This window comes from Scardinius erythrophthalmus, assembly GCF_964197995.2.
Source record: "Scardinius erythrophthalmus genome assembly, chromosome: 12".
In the NCBI taxonomy this organism is placed as follows: Eukaryota; Metazoa; Chordata; class Actinopteri; order Cypriniformes; family Leuciscidae; genus Scardinius; species Scardinius erythrophthalmus.
In genome coordinates, this window is record NC_138232.1 from 22,545,752 (window position 1) to 22,565,724 (window position 19,973).

At 41.9% G+C, this 19,973-nt stretch overlaps 1 protein-coding gene across 1 annotated transcript in view; it reads left to right on the forward strand.

Annotated features, from left to right (window-relative positions):
* The window catches only part of septin9b (septin 9b), a 107,229-nt gene that overhangs the window by 27,278 nt on the left and 59,978 nt on the right, over positions 1-19,973 (forward strand). Inside the window, exon 3 of the mRNA XM_081380650.1 lies at positions 5,605-5,954. Within this exon, the coding sequence (XP_081236776.1) occupies positions 5,605-5,954 (350 nt within the window). The remainder of the gene's footprint in view (positions 1-5,604; positions 5,955-19,973) is intronic.

Genomic DNA, 19,973 nt, shown 5'->3' on the forward strand with positions numbered 1-19,973 from the left:
AAATAAAGGGCTAATAGGATTGTAAAATGTTTCGATGTGATTGATAATTAAATTAATTATTTAATAATCAAATATAACTACTAATACAACGTGTCACCAACGCCGCCTCATATTCGCTTAGAATGTGTGACGCGCTCTTCCTGGAACAACTGCACGCGCTGAATGAATCTGCTACCGTTTCAACTGGAGCACTTTGCTAGCACGTTATTTATCTAAAAGAAACGCATCCTATATGAGATTAATCAGATATATTAAAAATAAACATAATATTACAAATCATATCTGCACAAAATGACGCAAATTCATGCACAAGTGAACTTGAACTAAGTTAACGTTACGTGCTATCATTCAGAACTACTCATGTTGTGGACGCGCGCTTCCTGGAGCAACGCGACACGGCAACTAAACCCAAATAATTCACAATGTTTTATTACAATATTGTTCTCTTTATAATGTTATGTAATATTACAGTCCCAATAGTCATTATTAGTCGTGCACTGCCGTTTGAGCTGCGCGCGCTGAAGCTGACGCTTTACTACAGAGTTAATTCTTAACCAAATGCATCCAATATGAGATAAATCAGATATAGATAGGCCTACACAAAATAAAAAGTATAACAACTTACATTTGCACAAAACAAAAGGCTGCGAATGCACACGCAAGCTTATAGTCATGATGAAGGTGTAAAATGGTCCCAAACATAACTCCGGCGCGCTCGCTTTACATGTTTCGCGGTTGAGCAGCGCACACGCGCATGAAGACCTGCTTAATCGATGATCGATAAGTTTTATCGATTAAATGTATTATCGACAATTAATCGATCGTCGATTAATCGTTGACATCCCTAGTAGGGACTATTTACATACTTGATAAGTGATAATAAAGTGTACTTTATCTGTGTTACAAGTACATTACAAAATCATTACAAGCAATATACAAGTCTATTATTTTTGAGTAAAAATGATATTCTCCGTAATACCTTTGGCTTAATCCAAATAGCACACTTTGTCTTCAATAACAAATGCACATTAATAAACAAATATTACTTAGCTATACTTTGTACAATATACTTTAAAGCTATAGTAGGTAATGTTGGAGAGCTAGCAAGATTTGAAAGCGGCACCTCTTCTAAGCTCCACCCCCTCCCGTCAGTACTCCGTCCAAAGCTACGCCCCCACAAACATGAACGCGCATCCACAGTCGGAGTCAGCTGCAGGTCACAGGAAAGCAGATATATTTTGAAACGATAAATGCCTTTCCTTTACCATTTCAGCATAAACAAGCTATTACTTTTCTTACCTCCTTACATGCTAAATGAATAATGACAATGAATGTGTTATAACACTTTTTTTAAATTTATTTTTTAAAACGAACAAGAGAGACCTAAGAGAAATACTTTTTTTACACAAGTAGCTGTACTTTCGCTGCTTTTGATTGTCATAAACAATCTGTATTTACATATAATAAATAATAAATAAATATAAATAAGAAAAGGAGCGTCCAGGGATGGCTGACAGGTCAGGCTTTGCATGAGGCGTCGTCTGCTGTGGTGATCTACTCCTTTGGCAGTGATTTACCTTTAGGAAGAATATCACAATTACACATCTGACAATAATTACTGCATCTCAAAGACACTAGGGCTGCAACAAACGATTATTTTGATAATCGATTAATCTAACGATTATTAGAACGATTAATCGACTAATCGTCGATTATTTTGCCGACTAATCAGTAAGTTTGGAACGATTATTCAGCCTTTTCAATTAGTTAAAACACTGAGTTATACATAGTCTAACTATAATATGAAAAAAGAAAATCACTTCAGCTTTTGAAATGGTTGGTTTAATGAACTTTGAGCAACTAAACAGGTCATTCTCTTTAAGTTTTCAGATTTCTGTCCAACTCAAATCACACACAAATGCAAAAAGCATTGGTTAAATATTCGGTTCTCTTTCAATAGAAAAAAATAAACAAAAAAAAAATTATCAGCTGCATTACAGACACACTTAAACTGCAAACAATTATTATAAGAATACAATTTTAAAAAAATTGACAGCTGAGCTGACAGAGACATTCTCATTCACCTTTTAATTTACAGTATAAAAAAATAACTGACATGATATTCTTCATAACATCTCTTTTTGTAAGTCTTCATGAATATGGAACAAAATACAGGCAAGTGATAAGACTGTAATAACTAATAGTTACAATAATAAAAACAGCCCTGACTCCTAAGCTCGATCAGGCTTTATTCTATGCAAAAATAATCATCACATTACTGTAATTATATTATTATTGTTAATATTATTGCTATTATTAGTAGTATTGCATTCTCTAAAAAGAGATTTACTGCTAGTTATTTACGTTAGCTTCAGCTGGAGAACATTCACCTATACCTCTCACTGGCTCGTCTCGTGCCGGGTTTTTCCTCTTTAAGTGTTTTAACATGCATGTTGTGCTCCCGTGAAAAGCAAGTTACGCCTTGCATGTATTGCACACGACAGCATTCTTGGTTTGAAGTTTTGTGAAACTTTCACACACCATGCTAGTTCGGATTCGTTTGCACTCCGTCATAATTCGCGCTGTGTTTTCTTCTACCGCAATAGCATTTGTAACGGCTGCATTACACTCTAGCGCTACAGCGCCGTAGCGGTCAAATCGCGATATTGCAGGCCCTTACATTAGGTCACGTGGGATCAAACGACTACTCGACAACAAAGATATTTGTCGACAATTTTTTATTGTCGACGTTGTCGACAATGTCGACTAATCGTTTCAGCCCTAAAAGACACACAAAGAATGACAACAAAACTCTGTTTCCATTTCACACAGTAACAAACATTTCTTCTCGTAGCTAACAAAACACATATGCCACATCACCACAGTTGTCCCGTTTATATTAACGTAATTGTATCACAATTATAATGCAGACACTTGCGACTATGGCTGTGCAAAATGTTCAAAATGGCATGTCCTAAAAGTCAGATAAGCAGACCTGTAACGCAACTGGCTTACACCGACAGAGAAGCTAATGTTAGCATTGGGCTAATACTAGATACAAAAGTAGCTACGTTGCCTAACGTAACATATCATGGAAATAACAAATCCCCCCGGAGCAAAACAAAATAATTACCTGTTCAGCAGAAAGAACGCAACCTCGGCATCGCTTTTCATCACTTTTCAGCTCCCTCAGTTGTCTCCACCATTCAAATGCTGCAATGTTGACACGAGTTTGTCCTCTGGCTTTATCCAGTGCCTGTTTCGTTGCAGCCTTTTCTGCCTCCGATTTTCTTTTTTTAGGCTTTTTATCAGGGCGAGCAGTTACCAGCAAAGCTGGCATTGGTAGATTTTGCTGCATTTTCTCTTCCATTGTGCCGCAAACTCCTGCTTACTCGGTGTAGTGAGCTGAATGTTTCCGAGAACGGTGACATGTGATGAGTGCACGCAGGGTAGCGCACGCAGTGGGGCTCGGGCACGAGACATGAAGGCATCTGATTGGTTCTTTAGATTCGCACCGAATGGCAGTGATTGGTCAGAGTTTTTACTGTCCTGCAGCTGCTACAGATGTCTGATTTTTTTCATTCCTTTTTCTGAACACATAATGTATTGACTTCTCTCAGGATGGAAGGACCATTTCACCCAGTATAAAAAGAAGTGTTTCTGAACAGGATTACCTACCCTAGTGAGTGAACTTCCATTTTTGGCCATGCAATATAGCCAGTGTTTACTTGGCTGCGTGTTAAACGGCCACTTGTGACATCACAATCCAGTAGCTGCCACTTTCTGTACAGTAGAAAACACATTTTCTTGTGTGTTCCAATGGTGTGATTGTTGATGTAAAATTTGTAATGGATTTGTGTTTATTGTACATTGTGCCTATCTTTAACATTGTATAAACTTATACTTAAAAATACTTAAATCATAATTACAAAAGTAGCCATTTGTACACTGCATACTCAAATCTATTTTAAGTAGATCAACATAAGTATGTTTTCTTTAAATACACAAAAACTTAAAAGGACTTGTAGTGTACCTTTTAGAAATATGTTAAAAGTGTGCTTGTTTTTAGCATATTTCTTAAAAGTGTAATTAAGCATATATTTATTACCTATGTACTTAAAGTGCACTTGTTAGAAATATATTGAAAGTATGCTTGTTTTTAGCATATTTCTTAAAAATTTAATTAAGCATATATTTATTGCCAATGTACTTATAGTGCACTAGTTAGAAATATATTAAAAGTATGCTTGTTTTAAGCATATTTCTTAAAAGTGCAATTAAGCATATATTTATTACCTGTAATTATAGTGCACTAGTTAGAAATATATTAAAAGTATGCTTGTTTTTAGCATATTTCTTAAAAGTGTAATTAAGCATATATTTATTACCAATGTACTTATAGTGCACTTGTTAGAAATATATTAAAAGTATGCTTGTTTTTAGCATATTTCTTAAAAGTGTAATTAAGCATATATGTATTACTAATGTACTTATAGTGCACTTGTTAGAAATATGTTAAAAGTATGCTTGCTTTTAAATATATTTTTAGAAAATATACTAAAGTACTATTATTTTAAAGTGTGTTAAAAGTTGTATTATAAAAATAGATAAAAAGCATGATGCTAATATACTTTTAATATATTTAAGGATAGTATATTTTTTAAAAATATATTTGCAATGTACTATTGAAAAAGGGAATATATTTCAAATATAATAAAGTATACTTTTTTTTCACCAGGGTAGATTTTATTAAGAAGACCAAAATTCTCTTGTGTGGCATTGTCTAGCAATTCCAGTTGTGTGGTCTTGCTGTGAGTACTTTTGGTTAGAATGCGAGCTGAATGAGCAAGCTCTGTGGTTCACAGACAAAAATAAAATAAGACTAGGCTATAGCCACTTGATGACTGGTTTCAATAATGCTGAAAAGTTAGAACATGGAAGAGTAAAAATGCAAAGATGTTTTCAGGATTTACTGCACCAAAGACTAAGAAAATCTGTTCTTTAGATTCAAATATTCATAATACAGCAGTCAGTTTCTTTTTGTGTGTTTTATTTACCCAATTAAAAACCTTCAGTAATGAACAAAACAACACTACTGTGTGTTGCTCTGAGACATGTAACTGTTTTGATCCTGTTTTGGTTTTGTACAGAACTACATTTGTCAAATGTAATTTTGTAAAATTTATATATTTTTATAAAGCAAAAATATAAAAAGTAACTGCAAATATTGTGTCTAAAATGTAACTTTAATATTTTATATGAATAAAAGTAATAAAGACTGTGGCAAATTTGTACAATCTCCTTTGTACATTTTTGTAACATTTGCTTAAGCTCTCCTGAAGTTCAGGTTTAGGAGTAGACCTTCATGACATACATTTTTGTACAAAGTCATATGACATTACAAACTTGTATAATAGTTCTGGACTCACATTGAACAGTTTTAGAAACCAGAAAATACTATTTGAGTTACTTAGAACAGTCCTTAGTGCTGTTATATGAAAAATGAGCACTCTTGTCCAATCAGATCAGAAGATCAGAACTAACAGTTGTATAATTCAGATTATGTAATGCTAAACTGAAAGATAAAATGTTATTGTGTCCTAGTCCTGGCACGGCCCGGTTTGGGCTGAAGAGACCAGATGTCTTGGGCCACAGTAAGACGCCCGAGACCCAGAAGCACTCAGTCACCTTTAGCAAGACACTGGAGACCATTGCCCCCATCACACGTGCAGCATCTACCATTGTTCCTCATGCCAGTGCTAAACTCCCAGAGACCACCTTCAGAAAGAGCGAGCCACCGAGTCCTGGAGATGGATCAGCAAGAAAGCATGAAATCAGTGTCACCAAAACAACAGACAACAGAGGTCATGACAGTCTCCACCATCCGCCGGTTACGACAAGGTGTCCATCGCCAAATCACGTCGGACGGAAATCCCCTGGTTCTGACGGGCATAGTAAGTACAGTCCAATAATATTTATGTTTTTGGTCACCGTGTACAGTATATTAGGTGTCTTTAACTACAATGTACTTACGTCAAAAAATAATGTTTGGTACAGTGTACTTATTGTGTTTATGTTGGATTGCAAAACACTATTGAGGTGGGACACAGCGGGTAAGGTTAGAGACTGGTTTCATTGTATGATTAGGTTAAGGGGTAGGGGTAATTATAGAAATTAATTACTGATGTAATCATATGTAGGAATTAAAAAATATATATATATATATATAAGTACAATATAAAAACATGTATGTATACCGTAAATGCATTGTAGTATAAACTACTACTAGTTGTAAAGACACTCAAAATAAAGGGAGCATATGTGGTTTTTTTTTTTTTTTTTTTTTTTTCAGAATAGAGGAAATAAGCTTTGAGATAACCACCCAGCTGGTCAATGGTCTTCTTTCCAAACAAATTCAATGTTTTTGAACCAGGCAGTGGTGCACATATGTTATTTCATTAGCATTATTTTTTTTGGTCTGTCACGAGGTGCCCTGGTCTATGGTTGGATCCTATTATCTTTAACCTCATCTCTTGCTTTAAAGGATGTTCAAACACTGTGTGAAACATAAATGCCTGTCATTATTGCTATTGAGAGGAGTTATTCCAGTCTTCTGCTTCATGTGATTTTGACATTCTGTGCTTCATCCCCCTTAGCCTGAGCTCCAAGCTTTTCTGTTCTGTGTTTGATCTCAGCTGGATACTGAACTTACTCTTACTCTGACATCCTGAATGAGCCGTTGAGTTTCGGCACTTACTGTCCATGAGAAATTAACAAGATGCAAATGAGCCATGAGTGGAAGAAAGCTGCAAGGCAGCCGCAGGCTTACTCTGTCTGGACTGGAGACTTTCAGTCCAGCTGTGCCTCAGACAGCCTTCATACTGAGACATAAACATACTGTGGTAACTCAGGATCACAAAGGACCTGAGGTAGAGGAGAACTGTGTTGAATGAGAGGGGAAGTGGTCATATTTAAGTCAGTGCAGCTGTGGAGTATCTGAAAACTTTAATGGCATTTGTTGCTGAAACTATAAAAAACGTCCAGAGGCTGTTTATGTCAGACTTCATTTAAAGTTTAAAATTGTTATAATGAAGGCTGTTGTTTATTTAAGGAGCATTAAATGTGATGGATATTCTGTCGGTTTTATTTATATTGGGGATAATGAAGGAGGAGGGCTTTGAGCACTTTTATGAAAGGTGGAACTATGGCTAAAGGTGGAACCTTATGGCTTAGTAGAGGTTACAGCAGGTGTACAACCTACAATCAGCTTACCATGTCTGAGTATGATGTAATATGCAGTCTGAAATTTTCTCTGCCTTTGTGGTTGTGAGTTGATTATGATGTTCTAGCAGCTCATGTCACATGGAGTTCATTGCTTTAGGAAAGACTGTTACGAAAAATATATACATATAACCTACATATATTCCGTATTCTTCCACAGTTTACGTCATAATGCTTTTATAAAACACATGTACATCACAACCAGGTACACAACCAAACATTGACAGAACAAGAAATTGCACACATCACACATGTGGAAGCTCTCTTGGCCAGAGGAGTTCCTGTAAATGCTAAAAAATAGAGGAAAGAACAGCTGCAGCCAAGAATGATCTAATGCCTAAACAGTGTGTGTGTGTGTGTGTGTGTGTGTGTGTGTGTGTGTGTGTGTGTGTGTGTGTGTGTGTGTGTGTGTGTGTGTGTGTACATGAGGACACAAATGTGTATAATGACATGGGTATTACAATGTAAACATGGTTTACGAGGACACTTCCTGGCTTGACTTGGCTTTGAAAAACTTTTTATTTTTAGAAAATGCTAAAAGTTTTCTGTGATGGGTAGGTTTAGGGGTAGGGTTAGTATAAGGGGATATATGTGTTTATACCATGTATTTTGTATGCTAAAGTCACATAGTAAAAATTAGATTGACTTCTAATCACCTAAAACCAGTTTTACTTTCTATAGTAACTGAAGAAACTTTTAATGTTCCAATTTATTTAAATCGGATATGTTTGGCTTGTGCAGAACCCCGAAGCACACAATTTGTAAAACTACAATTAAGATCTACAATTGGTAAATCATTGCTTTATAGGTTGATTTGTTTCTTTTCTATCTAACTATACTCCCTATTACTCTGTGTGTTATGCTGTTTAGCATCTGCTAATGAGTTATGCGCTACATAATTTCTTGAAACTAGCATACATATCTTCTAAAAAGTTTAATGGATCTTAAAACTAAGCAAAAGTTAAGTTTGGCTTTTTATAAGCATTAAATATTAATACATTTTAGAATAAAAGTCAACTCAGCTTGTTTTAGGAGTTTGTATCTAAAAGAAAAGGCCTACAACGGAGGACATAATAAAGGAATGTTGCAGGTTTAATAAAACTTAACAGCGTAGTTCACCCAGTAATGAATATTCTGTTATTATTTATTTACCCTCAATTCATCCCAAACCTATAAGGCTTTTGTTCATCCTTGCAACACAAATGAAAACCTGAGAGATTTCTGTCCATCCACTGAAAGTTAATTGAAGCAAAACTTTCAAGCTTCATAAAGACATTGTAAAATGAATTGAGCATTTAATCTAATAAGTAAATGATGACAATCTAATATGCCGCTTATTAAGAATAGTTTTTTTTTCTTCATTCTGCACTAGCTCACCCTTAGACACCATGAATGTGAAGATAGCATCACTGACACAGAAACGTTACTAATTTAGTGCTCATGGGTTCTCTTGTTCTGATCTGCCCTCAGAACTTATATAATTTATATAATTATCATTGTTGTCTTCTTTTTTCTGATATTCTACACAATTGAATGGTTCATGTGAAACTATTATCAATTTTATTTTGTAATTGGTGCTTGTGAATTCACTTGCATGTAGTTACTTTTATGTACAATTACAGTACTTTATAACAGCTGTATATTCTGTAGTTGGCACTATATGCCACAATATAGTATACAGTACAGTAAAGCTGGGAGGGCAACATCTAACTATTGTTTTGTTGTGAGTGTGACAGATTAGGCTTCTTCCTGTTCATTCAGTTTTTTGGGGGGCAGGAAGTGACCTCACATCAGCTTGTTTCACGTCCTTCCTTCCCATTGTTTCTCCTTGATCTGACATTTAAAGGGATGGTTCGGAGTCATTTCAACCTAGGGTCCTTTGCACCATGACCTCGAGCCAAACACCCCCCCAGAAGCTTTTTTTTCCCAATCCAAGGTTGTATCTCGTAAACTACCCCACTAATGGTACAAACTTCTACATTAGTACAAATAGGTTCTGTACTCATAAAACGAGGCATTGGAAAGTTTGTAAGTGCTGATTGTTGTTTGGCTCGAGGTCATGGTGCAAAGGACCCTAGGTTGAAATTACTCCAAACCATCCCTTTAAGAGCCTGTAAACACATGTAGTTTTGTAGTGGTTCCCTCCTATAGATCATCCTTATTGCAGAGATTTAATTTAAAATCTTTTCTGTTGGGTCTGTAACAAGTATAGCTGTGTCTTCTGCTTCAGTGAGGTCATACCCAGACCACCCATCCAAACGTTATCCATGGACGAGAGAGAGGGGTGTCAAAATCGTGATAAATTGATTTTTATCAACTAAGCGCCTCCTGCTGGTGCCTTAGACCCTCTGCAGAGTGTTTTGACTGGCTCCATGCCTCATCCTGCAGATGTGTGTGTGTGTTTGGTTCAGGTATTCCCTTCATTGTGCAGAGAAAATGTCCCCACAAGAATAGTAATACCAGATATTTTTTAACCTTTTTTTTGTGCCTATGAGGAAATCATACTAAATTATGTTGCCTTTTTTTTTTTTTTTTTTTTTTTTTTTTTTTTTTAGTTTTCTGTGGGGATTGTGTTTACGGGTTGGGTTAGGATTAGGGGAGATAACACACAGTACAGTCAATACAATATAAAAATCATTATGTCTGTGGAAAGTCATCATAAAAAATGGACTCTTCTCACCAGCTGAATCTGTGATTAAGAGAGAGTGTTTGAGATTTGTAAGTAGAAAAGAGATACAAAGATTGTTTTCATTGTTTTTTTTTCTGTTTCTGTTGTACTCAGTTCTGTGATACTGCTGTTGATTCATTGTGATGTGAAAGATATTCTGTTTTATAAATTCACTTTCAACATAAGATACTGTAGCAAGGGCAAGTAGAATAGCGACCTTTCTGGCTCTCAGAAGTCATATTACTAGAGACAGCAGAGAACTACTAGCAGTCACATCAAACCATATTCTCTACATTCTACATGCATCCAAAAAATTCAATGTTTTTTATTACAAATATATAATCAATCAGTATAACCAGTCATTGATTATAAATATATTCAATAAGTAAAAAAAGGCCTTGATTATGAAGGATACAACATATCCTCTTAATCATGGATTTTAAGGATGACATTACAGGATACCAAAGACCCTAAAAAAAAAAAAAAATGTTCAATGTGTAATAGGCATTTGTTTACAGATTAAATAAGTTTTTAAAGGGATAGTTCTCCCAAAAGTGAAGAATGTTGGTAACCAGACAGTTGATAATTCACAAAAAACATTGACAACCAAACAGAATTGGCCTAACTTTGAAGAGCTTGAGCATTTAACTGTTACTGATATCACCTTGGTTACTATTGTAACCTACATTCCCTGATGGTGGGAACGAGACGATGTGTCGATGTAGTGACATGATGGGTTGCACTTGGTGATACTTCAGAAAAGGCCAATGAGAATTAGCAAGTGGAATTTGCATGGCATTCCCCCGACATACGGGTATGAAAGGAGATGGCTTGCTCCACTTATTCAGGTTTTTGTTGAAGAGCCGAGACAGTGTCCTGGCCATTTCAGCAGGTATTTCATGGGTTAGTTCACCCAAAAATGAAAATTCTGTAAGTAATTACTCATCCTCATGTTGTTCCAACCCCGTAAGACTTTCATTCATCTTCTGAGCAGCAAAGTACAGTAAAGTTAAGTTGATGTGCATCTCTCTCTAGTCTGTCTGTATGTCTAACCCAGCTGGGCAGTGCATCTTTTGGTCTGTCTGTGTCTTGCTTTCTAAGGCCGGCCACTTCCAGGGCTATGTTCTATGACTTTGTGCCTGGCAAAAAAAAAAGTGAGAGTGAAGTACAACTATTTATTACGTTTGATAAACGACAAAGGGCAACGGTGTTTGTTTATAAACTGCAGCTTGTGCGTTAACATGTGTTCATATGCGCGTGCACGAAATGAAACACACACTTTCCAGCAGAAACTTCTTGGGGACCAGTACAAAATGGGCGTGATGACACACCTCATAGGCACACTTACGTTTACGTTTAAAACGAGACAATGCTTATCTAGTCTCCAAGTCAGTTTAGTTAAAACTCTGCAATAAAGCAAGACGGAAAGCAATATATTGACACTGACTATTGATTTATAGGTTATATTGCATTTAAAATATTGATTGGCTGGACATACTGGTCAATATGGATGCACATCCCTCAGTAAATATTAACCATCAAGTATCAAATATTGCTTTTATCATTTAAAACACAGTGGTATGCTATGGTAAGCCATTTCAGCTTTTATTCATTCTTCTTCTTCTTCTTTATTTATTTATTTATAAAGCACTATTCCAACAACAATAAGTTGTACCAAAGTGCTGTACAAGCAATTCTAAAATAAAAAATAAAAAATAAAAATAAAAAATAAGGAATAAAAAATAAAACACAATAAAACAACACCACAATAAAATCCACATAGTAAAGCATAGATGCACAAGAGCTCATCCCTCTACACCTAAAGAGGACATATGAAATAAGTGAATTTTCAAAAGGCTTTTAAAAGAGCCTGTGGTCGGAGCAGACCTAATATAAAGTGGTAGCATATTCCATAGCTTAGGGGCAACTACAGCAAAGGCCCTATCACCCCGTTGCTTGTATTTTGTGCGTGGTACAGACAGCACAATCCCTTTCTCAGCAGATCTTAAAGATCTAGAGAACTTATGGACCTTAAGAAGTTCACAGGATGCATTTTTTATATCAATAAATTTGTACTGTTTAAAATGTGAATTCTTGATATTAAAGGTTGTATCAGCGATTTCAGGCCGAAACATAAATGATCACATTCATCTAATCTTTCCTAACGATCCGCTAGCTGCCCGCCCCATAAGCATGCCGTCAAAAAAATGTGTCTCTGTAGGCAGCCTAGGCTCTGAGATCTGCACACAAAAACAATTGGTTTCACCAACACTCAAAATCAAAATAAATAGTGTTCCAACCAATCACAGACAGGGGTGGGTGTTGTTAGGATTTGCGCTCGTGCACGGCGGCCTATGACGGCTGCACGCGAAAACCTCACAACACCCACCCCTGTCGGTGATTGGTAAAATCTTTAAGAATGTACTTTTTCTAGTAACAATGTCTAATTCTGATATCATGAATTACATTTTCATTAGTACTAGGGAAAGAAGTCTCTGTGGTTGGTTCTGCCTGAGACAGGAGAAACTCACACCCGCAGTGACTGGGCATAGGGTTTACCAACAGGGAAACTGATCAGTGGAAAATACATCATAAGGGATTACCATCAGGGAAACAGCTCATATGAAGCACTCAACCCAAGTACACAATCTCACATGAAAAGATATCAAGGCATACTATGAGTAATGGGCCATCCATCCATCCATCCATCCATCTTCTACCGCTTATCCGGGGCCGGGTCGCGGGGGCAGCAGTCTAAGCAGGGATGCCCAGACTTCCCTCTCCCTAGATACTTCCTCCAGCTCTTCCGGGGGGACACCGAGGCGTTCCCAGGCCAGCCGGGAGACATAGTCTCTCCAGCGTGTCCTAGGTCTTCCCCGGGGTCTCCTTCCGGTGGGACATGCCCGGAACACCTTCCCGGGAAGGCGTCCAGGAGGCATCCGGAAAAGATGCCCGAGCCACCTCAACTGACCCCTCTCGATGTGGAGGAGCAGCGGCTCTACTCTGAGCTCCTCCCGAGTGACCGAGCTTCTCACCCTATCTCTAAGGGATCGCCCAGCCACCCTGCGGAGAAAGCTCATTTCGGCTGCTTGTATCCGGGATCTTGTCCTTTCGGTCATGACCCACAGCTCATGACCATAGGTGAGAGTAGGAACGTAGATTGACTGGTAAATCGAGAGCTTCGCCTTGCGACTCAGCTCCTTCTTCACCACGACAGACCGGTACAGGGACCGCATTACTGCAGAAGCTGCACCGATCCGCCTGTCAATCTCCCGTTCCATCCTTCCCTCATTCGTGAACAAGACCCCAAGATACTTGAACTCCTCCACTTGAGGCAGGAGCTCTCCACCAACCTGGAGCGGGCAAACCACCCTTTTCCGACTGAGAACCATGGCCTCGGATTTGGAGGTGCTGATTTTCATCCCAGCCGCTTCACACTCGGCTGCAAACTGTCCCAGTGCATGCTGGAGGTCCTGGTTTGATGAGGCCAACACGACAACATCATCCGCAAAGAGCAGAGATGAAATCGTGTGGTCCCCAAACCTGACCCCCTCCGGCCCCTGGCTGCGCCTAGAAATTCTGTCCATAAAAATTATGAACAGAACCGGCGACAAAGGGCAGCCCTGCCGGAGTCCAACACGCACCGGGAACAAGTCTGACTTACTGCTGGCAATACGAACCAAGCTCCTGCTCCGGTCGTACAGGGACCGGATAGCCCTTAGCAAAGCCCTTACTCCCCTCCACAGGCCGCCGCGAGGGACACAGTCGAATGCCTTCTCCAAATCCACAAAGCACATGTGGATTGGTTGGGCAAACTCCCATGAGCCCTCCAGCACCCTGTAGAGGGTATAGAGCTGGTCCAGTGTTCCACGACTGGGACGAAAACCACACTGTTCCTCCTGAATCCGAGGTTCTACTATCGGCCGGATTCTCCTTTCCAGTACCCTGGCATAGACTTTCCCAGGGAGGCTGAGAAGTGTGATCCCCCTATAGTTGGAGCACACCCTCCGATCCCCCTTCTTGAAAAGAGGGACCACCACCCCGGTCTGCCAGTCCAAAGGTACTGTCCCCGACCGCCACGCGATGTTGCAGAGGCGTGTCAGCCAAGACAGCCCCACAACATCCAGAGACTTGAGGTACTCAGGGCGGATCTCATCCACTCCCGGTGCCTTGCCACCGAGGAGTTTCTTGACTACCTCGGTGACTTCAGCTTGAGTGATGGACGAGTCCGCCTCCGAGCCCTCAGCCTCTGCTTCCTCAATGGAAGACGTGACGGCGGGATTGAGGAGATCCTTGAAGTATTCCTTCCACCGTCCGGTGATATTCCCAGTCGAGGTCAACAGCTGCCCACCTCCACTGTAAACAGCGTTGGTAGGGCACTACTTCCCCCTCCTGAGGCGCCGGACGGTTTGCTAGAATCTCTTCGATGCCGACCGATAGTCCTTCTCCATGGCCTCACCGAACTCCTCCCAGGCCCGAGTTTTTGCCTCCACAACCACCCGGGCTGCAGTCCGCTTGGCCCGTCGGTACCATCAGCTGCCTCAGGAGTCCCACAAGCCAGCCAGGCCCGATAGGACTCCTTCTTCAGCTTGACGGCATCCCTTACTTCCGGTGTCCACCACCGGGTTCGGGGATTGCCGCCTCGACAGGCACCGGAGACCTTACGGCCACAGCTCCGAGTGGCCGCGTTGACAATGGAGGTGGAGAACATGGTCCACTCGGACTCAATATCTCCAGACTCCCTCGGGATCTGGTCGAAGCTCTGCCGGAGGTGGGAGTTGAAGATCTCTCTGACAGGAGATTCGGCCAAACGTTCCCAACAGACCCTCACAGTACGTTTGGGTCTGCCGAGTCTGTCCAGCTTCCTCCCCCGCCATCGGATCCAACTCACCACCAGGTGGTGATCAGTTGACAGCTCCGCCCCTCTCTTCACCCGAGTGTCCAAGACATACGGCCGGAGGTCGGATGAAACGACCACAAAGTTGATCATCGACCTCCGGCCTAGGGTGTCCTGGTGCCATGTGCACTGATGGACACCCTTATGCTTGAACATGGTGTTCGTTATGGACAAGCTGTAACTAGCACAGAAGTCCAATAACAGAACACCACTCGGGTTCAGATCAGGGGGGCCGTTCCTCCCAATCACGCCCCTCCAGGTGTCACTGTCGCTACCCACGTGGGCGTTGAAGTCCCCCAGTAGAACGACGGAGTCCCCAGTCGGAGCACTTTCCAGCACCCTTCCCAGAGACTCCAAGAAGGCCGGGTACTCTGCACTGCCATTCGGCCCGTAAGCACAAACGACAGTGAGAGACCTATCCCCGACCCGAAGGCGTAGGGAAGCGACCCTCTCGTTCACCGGGGTAAACTCCAACACATGGCGGCTGAGCTGGGGGGCTATAAGCAAACCCACACCAGCCCACCGCCTCTCACCATGGGCAACTCCAGAGTGGTGAAGAGTCCATCCTCTCTCGAGGAGTGTGGTTCCAGAGCCCAAGCCGTGCGTAGAGGTGATCCTATCTCTAGTCGGAATCTCTGAACCTCACGCACAACCTCAGGCTCCTTCCCCGCCAGAGAGGTGACATTCCATGTCCCTAGAGCTAGATTCCGCGTCCAGGGATCGGGTTGTCTAGGCCCCTGCCTTCGACTGCCGCCCAATCCACTTAGCACCGGCCCCTTACGGTCCCTCCTGCAGGTGGTGGGTCCACGGGAGGGTGGCCCCACGTCGCTCCTTCGGGCTGAGCCCGGCCGGACCCCATGGGGGGAGGCCCGACCACCAGGCGCTCGCATACGAGCCCCAACCCCGGGCCTGGCTCCAGGGTGGGGCCCCGGCTGCGCAATACCGGGCGACGTCACGGTCCTCATTTTTTTTTGGCATCATAAGGGTTTTTGAACCGCTCTTAGTCTGACCCGTCGCCTAGGACCTGTTTGCATTTAGCCCCAGACAACATAATGAAGTACATTACATTACATTGTAATGGGCCAGGAAGCAAAATTCCGATGAGCTACCAATGAGCGCTGGAAAAATAGGATGGCATCCAGGGTTTGCCGTAAACGGGGAACTCACATGGGCAAAAAAGTGCACATTATCACCTTATCACAGGGGGAAGGTGCTGTATGCAAATGCTACACCCAGCCAGTTGCCCAAACCTTACCTGTTCATACCCAATAATACTCGGGACAAACCAACTCAACCCAGAGATTGTAAAATCTTGTGAAGGTATTGGGTGTAGCCCAGCCTGCTGCTCTGCAGATGTCTGTCAGGGAGACGCTGCTTGCTAATGCCCAGGAGTGTGAGACACCCCAAGTGGGATGTGCCTACACTCCCAGGGGGCACGCCATGTCCTGGGTTTGGAAATGCCAAAAAATAGCACCCACAATCCACTGAGTTTGGAGATAGCCCCTTCTGCTGTCCCTCGAAACAGACAAAGAGCTGCTCAGAGCATCTGAACTCTCTGTTTGGTCCAAAAATAAGTGTGCAGGGTGCGCACTAGACATGGCAGGAACTTGATCCCTAAAGTGGGTAGTGAACTTTTGGCACATAGCCAGGCAGGGGTCTCAGGACAACGTGAGAGTATACTGGACTAAACTCAAGGTATGATTCGCTAACAGATAGCGCTCGCAGTTCCCTTGACTTCAAGGCTCAAAAAGAGCTCTCTGGGGGGCCAGGAAGACCAAAGAGAGGTCCCAAGAGGAAAAATGAAACGGTCTTGGAGGATTCACCTCTTCACGACTCTGAGGAACCTGATGATGACCCTAAGGACTTACCGTTGACTGCGTTGTGATGTGCTGCTGTAGCAGCAATATACACCTTCAAGGTGGAAGAGGATAGCAGCCTCTCCAGCCCTTCCTGCAGCAAGAAAGCACTGACCAGTGGTTCATCGCCTCGGGAAGAACATCAATTTGTGAAGAGACTCCACTTCAAAGCATACAGCCACCTCGTAGAGGGGGCCCTGGCTAGAATGATAGTGTCAGTCACTGCTGGTGATATTTGTGCAGTCCGCAGAGTCATCTGTGTGCCAGGGCATCTGTGCTGATTGGAGCTCCGCTCAGAGAATAAGATAGAAGGCAGAGGGAGGATTCCACCGAAGCAAACAGATATATTGGTGCTTTGCCGAATCAACTCCAGATCAGCTGGACTATCTGGGGATGGAGTCTCTACTCTCCACAGAGCATCACCTGTCACGAGAATGAATCCACTGCACAACTTAGGTCACTCGAGATGTGAGTAGCATGCAGTGACTTCAGTCACTTATGTACGCCTCCATTGCCGTGTTGTCTGTCTGGTCCAACAGATGCTTGCCATAGATTGATGGCTGAAAACTCCACAGGACCAGAAATACAGCCAGAAACTCAAGGCAGTTGATGTGTCAATGGAGTCGGGCCTTGTCCAGGGTCTATAGACTGCATGCCCGTTGCAAACAGCCCCCCAGCCTGACAAAAACTCGCTTTGACACTTTTTATAAATTTCCCATAGAAATGCAATGTCTGTCCAAGGACTGAAAGTGCAGCAACAGATTGGTGTGATGGTCACACAATGTGTGTCATGGCACCAAACCAATCTTAGGACTCAAGTCTTAAGCCAGTGCTGGATCGGTCTCATTTGCATCAACTAGAGCGGTGTTACCGGAGCTAAGGACACCATATGCCCCAGGAGCCTCTGAAATTGTTTCAGTGGGACCGCTTTTCTGCCTGAATGAATTTAGGCATTTCAGCACCGACTGGGCATGATCCGTCATGAGACCTATCATAGTAACTGAGTCCAACTCCATATCAAGAAAAGAGATGTTCTGCACCGAGGAGAGCTTGTGCTTTTCCAGTTGACCTGAAACCCCAACCGGATGAGATGCTCGAGCACCAGGTCCTTTTGTGCACACAATAGATCTCAAGAGTGTGCTATAATTAGCCAGTTGTCGCGATAGTCAATAAGGTAAATGCCCACTTCCCTTAGCTGTGCGAGAATTAGCATTCCCTTAGCATTCAGTGAAAATTGAGAAATGAAAATACACGTCCTTTAAAGGTGATGATACACAGGGCAACTTTTTGGGCAATGTTGCTGGGCAATGTTGCCGTCAACGGGCAACCAGATGAGACACAGGGCCCATGACCGATCTAAATTATCCAGATATATATTTATTGCCCATTTTCAATGGGAAAGTGCCCAAGCAACAATCAATTGGCAAGATTACCCAGCAACATTGCTCAAAAAGTTGCCCTGTGTATCATCACCTTAAGGGCTATCGCCGCAAACCAATCTTGATGTTGAACCCATGCCAAAATCCTGATGCTGAAATGTGCAGGGCCAGATTCAATACTTGCAGATCTAAGATTGGCTGCAAACCTTTCTTCATCTTGGCTGGAGAGACAGGCTCTATCACGTCCTTCAACACAATAACTGCGATCTCTGGACTGCAGGACAGATGTGTTTTCTCCTGAAAATGAAAACAGCAGGAAAGTTGTGATTACAACATTCCCATGGCCATGCTCTCGCAACTCGGGAGGTTGTGAGATATTGCACACGTTATGAGTCAGTTAACCCAATAATCGCGTCAAAGAAGCTGGTACACGGCACCACTGTCCTGCACGGTAGGATGGAGAAATGAAGCCTCTTGAAGCTCTGAAGATTTTCTCTGATTGTTCCGGGAAAAGATTCGAAGCATCAGGAGTGTCGAAAACAGTGCCATCTTGTGGCAGGTCAAATTTATAGCAGCCATAAAGAGTGCGCAGCTCCGTTATTTTATCTTTTAAGCACAAATAAAAGCCTTTTCTAATTAATATAATTAGCATATTAAATTGTGGCTATAACTTAAATGTAACAATTATAAGAATACTAATTATATGTATACCAACAGGATAGGATGTAGGGAACATACACTGGTCGATGGAAGGGTGAATGTGTGAATGTGAAGTTCAAGCGGTTTCACTGTGACTTAGCTGGTTGGAATATGATGATCACAGGTGCAGATGGTTAAAGGATGGTACAGGTTGAACACACAACGGCTCGGGATCAGACGACAGAAGACAGAAGACAGAAGACAGAAGACTGAAGACGGGCATCCAAAGACGGGTAGTCAGGCAGGAAAGTCTCAGGCTGGTAACGGGTAGCCTGGTTGACACCAGACCCTTCTCAGTTGTAACTGAGAGTGGGTCTGGGGAAGGTTCATTCGCAGCCCATTTCCAAAGGGGCTTCACCAACGGACGTCGCTCAAATGCCTCTGGGCGCAATTGGATAGACCTAAAACCAATCAGAGCGATGAAGGAGATGGCGTATGCAGAGCGACGGAGTTAATAAGCTCAACAACTACTGACATTTAAAACATAACATTACTGATAAAAAAAAAAAACTCCCCTGAATCTATGCTTACTACACTGTAGGCTAATGTAAGTTTCATCACGTCCGACCTTGACGACAGTGCATTCAACAAACGTAAGAGCATATAGCCTTCACAACTAGCACAGTGTATGTTAGGTGTATGTAGCCTATTTACAATCCAGTTCAGATGCCTTGTTGTAACATTATGCTAGCCTACATTACAGTACGTTTACTTGACACTTCTTACCATTTGTAGGTCAGATGGACCTCGTCCACCACAATCCACATGAGGTTGTCCCGAAACACTTTGCTGCACAACATCTCTCGCCATTTCGTGTTGAGGAGCCAGGACTCAGGAATGGCAAATATTTAGCTGACATCGACCGCTTCAAATTAATTCTTCGTTGTTAGTGCCAAGTTGTAGAGCTGAGAGTGCAAGCTTTGTCGCTTCCTTGACCTGATCCTCCATGAGGGCTACCAACGGAGAAATAACCACTACCAGGGGGTTCTCGCTAAGACCCATTCGTTTAGCCACCAACGGGGTATATCAGACTTTTGCCAAATCCAGTCGGCAAGATCGCGACAACATCTTCTTTAGATATGAAGGCTTTGAGTGTTGTTCTTTGCTCGGTTTTCCCAGATCGCGATAGCTGATTCGAACGAGTGATTTTCTGGATGTTCCACGGCTGCAGCCTTCTTTGTCATGTACAAAAT